This window comes from Sinocyclocheilus grahami, unplaced genomic scaffold (assembly GCF_001515645.1).
Source record: "Sinocyclocheilus grahami isolate Dianchi unplaced genomic scaffold, SAMN03320097.WGS_v1.1 scaffold490.1, whole genome shotgun sequence".
In the NCBI taxonomy this organism is placed as follows: Eukaryota; Metazoa; Chordata; class Actinopteri; order Cypriniformes; family Cyprinidae; genus Sinocyclocheilus; species Sinocyclocheilus grahami.
The window spans coordinates 137,127-138,440 of record NW_015505669.1 but is presented as its reverse complement, the minus strand read 5'-3'; the positions used below and the strand labels follow the sequence as shown (position 1 = coordinate 138,440).

At 36.5% G+C, this 1,314-nt stretch overlaps 1 protein-coding gene across 1 annotated transcript in view; it reads left to right on the top strand.

The window, feature by feature from the left end:
- LOC107554009 (serine/threonine-protein phosphatase CPPED1-like) overlaps positions 1 to 1,301 on the top strand; it is a 25,002-nt gene extending 23,701 nt beyond the window's left edge. The window contains exon 4 of the mRNA XM_016236364.1: positions 726 to 1,301. Coding sequence (XP_016091850.1) covers positions 726 to 949 — 224 coding nt within the window. The 3' untranslated portion in view covers positions 950 to 1,301. The remainder of the gene's footprint in view (positions 1 to 725) is intronic.
- The last annotated feature ends 13 nt before the right edge of the window (positions 1,302 to 1,314 follow it).

Below are 1,314 nucleotides of genomic sequence, written 5' to 3'. Positions count from 1 at the left end.
CACAATTGGTGACTGACTAAATACTTTTTTTCCCCACTGTATGTGCAGTCCAGCAACAGACGTATAGCAGTCTTGTCCATATGCATCAATTATTGAAACACACTAATTAAAGTGTTGGAACATTTTGTTCTCAAAAAACATGTTAGGTCTGCATTGAAGAGAAATGTTTGTTATGATTTGTTTTAAATGATTTATTTTAAAAATTCTCTTCACATTTGACACACACAAGACCTGGAGAGAGAAAAGAAACAGAATGCATTGTGAAATGCATTTCTACCCATCCAAAAGAAACAAGTACACAGATAAACTCAGAAAATAAAGTAAAAATGGATATGTAGTTTACTTAAGTACCTCAAATAAAACTTTACATTTCTTTCAGTGATTTTATGTCACTAACCTTTCAAAAGTTGGCAAATCCAGTGATTATTTCAACCTCAAAAAGACCCTGTATCAACCTGGTAAGTACACCTTAGTTTCTAGGTAGACTTTAAAAAAAAAAAGATTTAGATTTATTCACTTTTATCTAAAGACCGAACAGGTACCCTCCGGTTTTGTAAGCATAATGCATCAGATGCATTAATATGTATCTGGTCATCAAATGGACTGTGTGCATCTGTAGGCATGAAACTGAGACTGATGTGATCATGAATTTACTATTTTGTGTGATTTAACTGTAGAAACATTTTATTTTTTACTAGACTTTAACTATATGTCTCTCATTTCAGGGGTGAAAGCTGTGTTCTCCGGGCACTACCACAGAAATGCAGGGGGCTGCTATGATGGGCTGGATATGGTGGTGAGCTCCGCTGTTGGTTGTCAGCTGGGAGATGACTTTCATGGCGTGCGAGTGGTAATAGTTACTGAAGATGACATTATCCATCGCTACCATAGTCTGGACCAATTGACCGAAAGAGGAATGGACGAAGACCTGAAGAAATTGTTGGTTTGAATCCACCTCCAGGTCACTAAACATGTGATTGTATCTTCATATTCAGCGTTCATTCTAGAAACTGAGCCGTTGTTTGTACATTTAGAGCTTTCAGGTGTGTTTTTTACAGGAACGAAAAGAGCCTTACATTCGGAAAACATTAGTAAGCATAAAAAATTAGAACCAGTGGCTCTTTTGATCTTTGATACTCACATCATCTGTCTCCATACTTTAATCATGCAAATGCGTCTGAGAATTCCTTAAACACTGAAGTTAAATCACTGAAGTTAAATCATACTAATGGAGTGAGGGGATGCTAGGGTACAATGGTAGTTTAATAATGCTGAACATTTTGGATGACAGTTTGATGAGTTCACTCCTTGCTC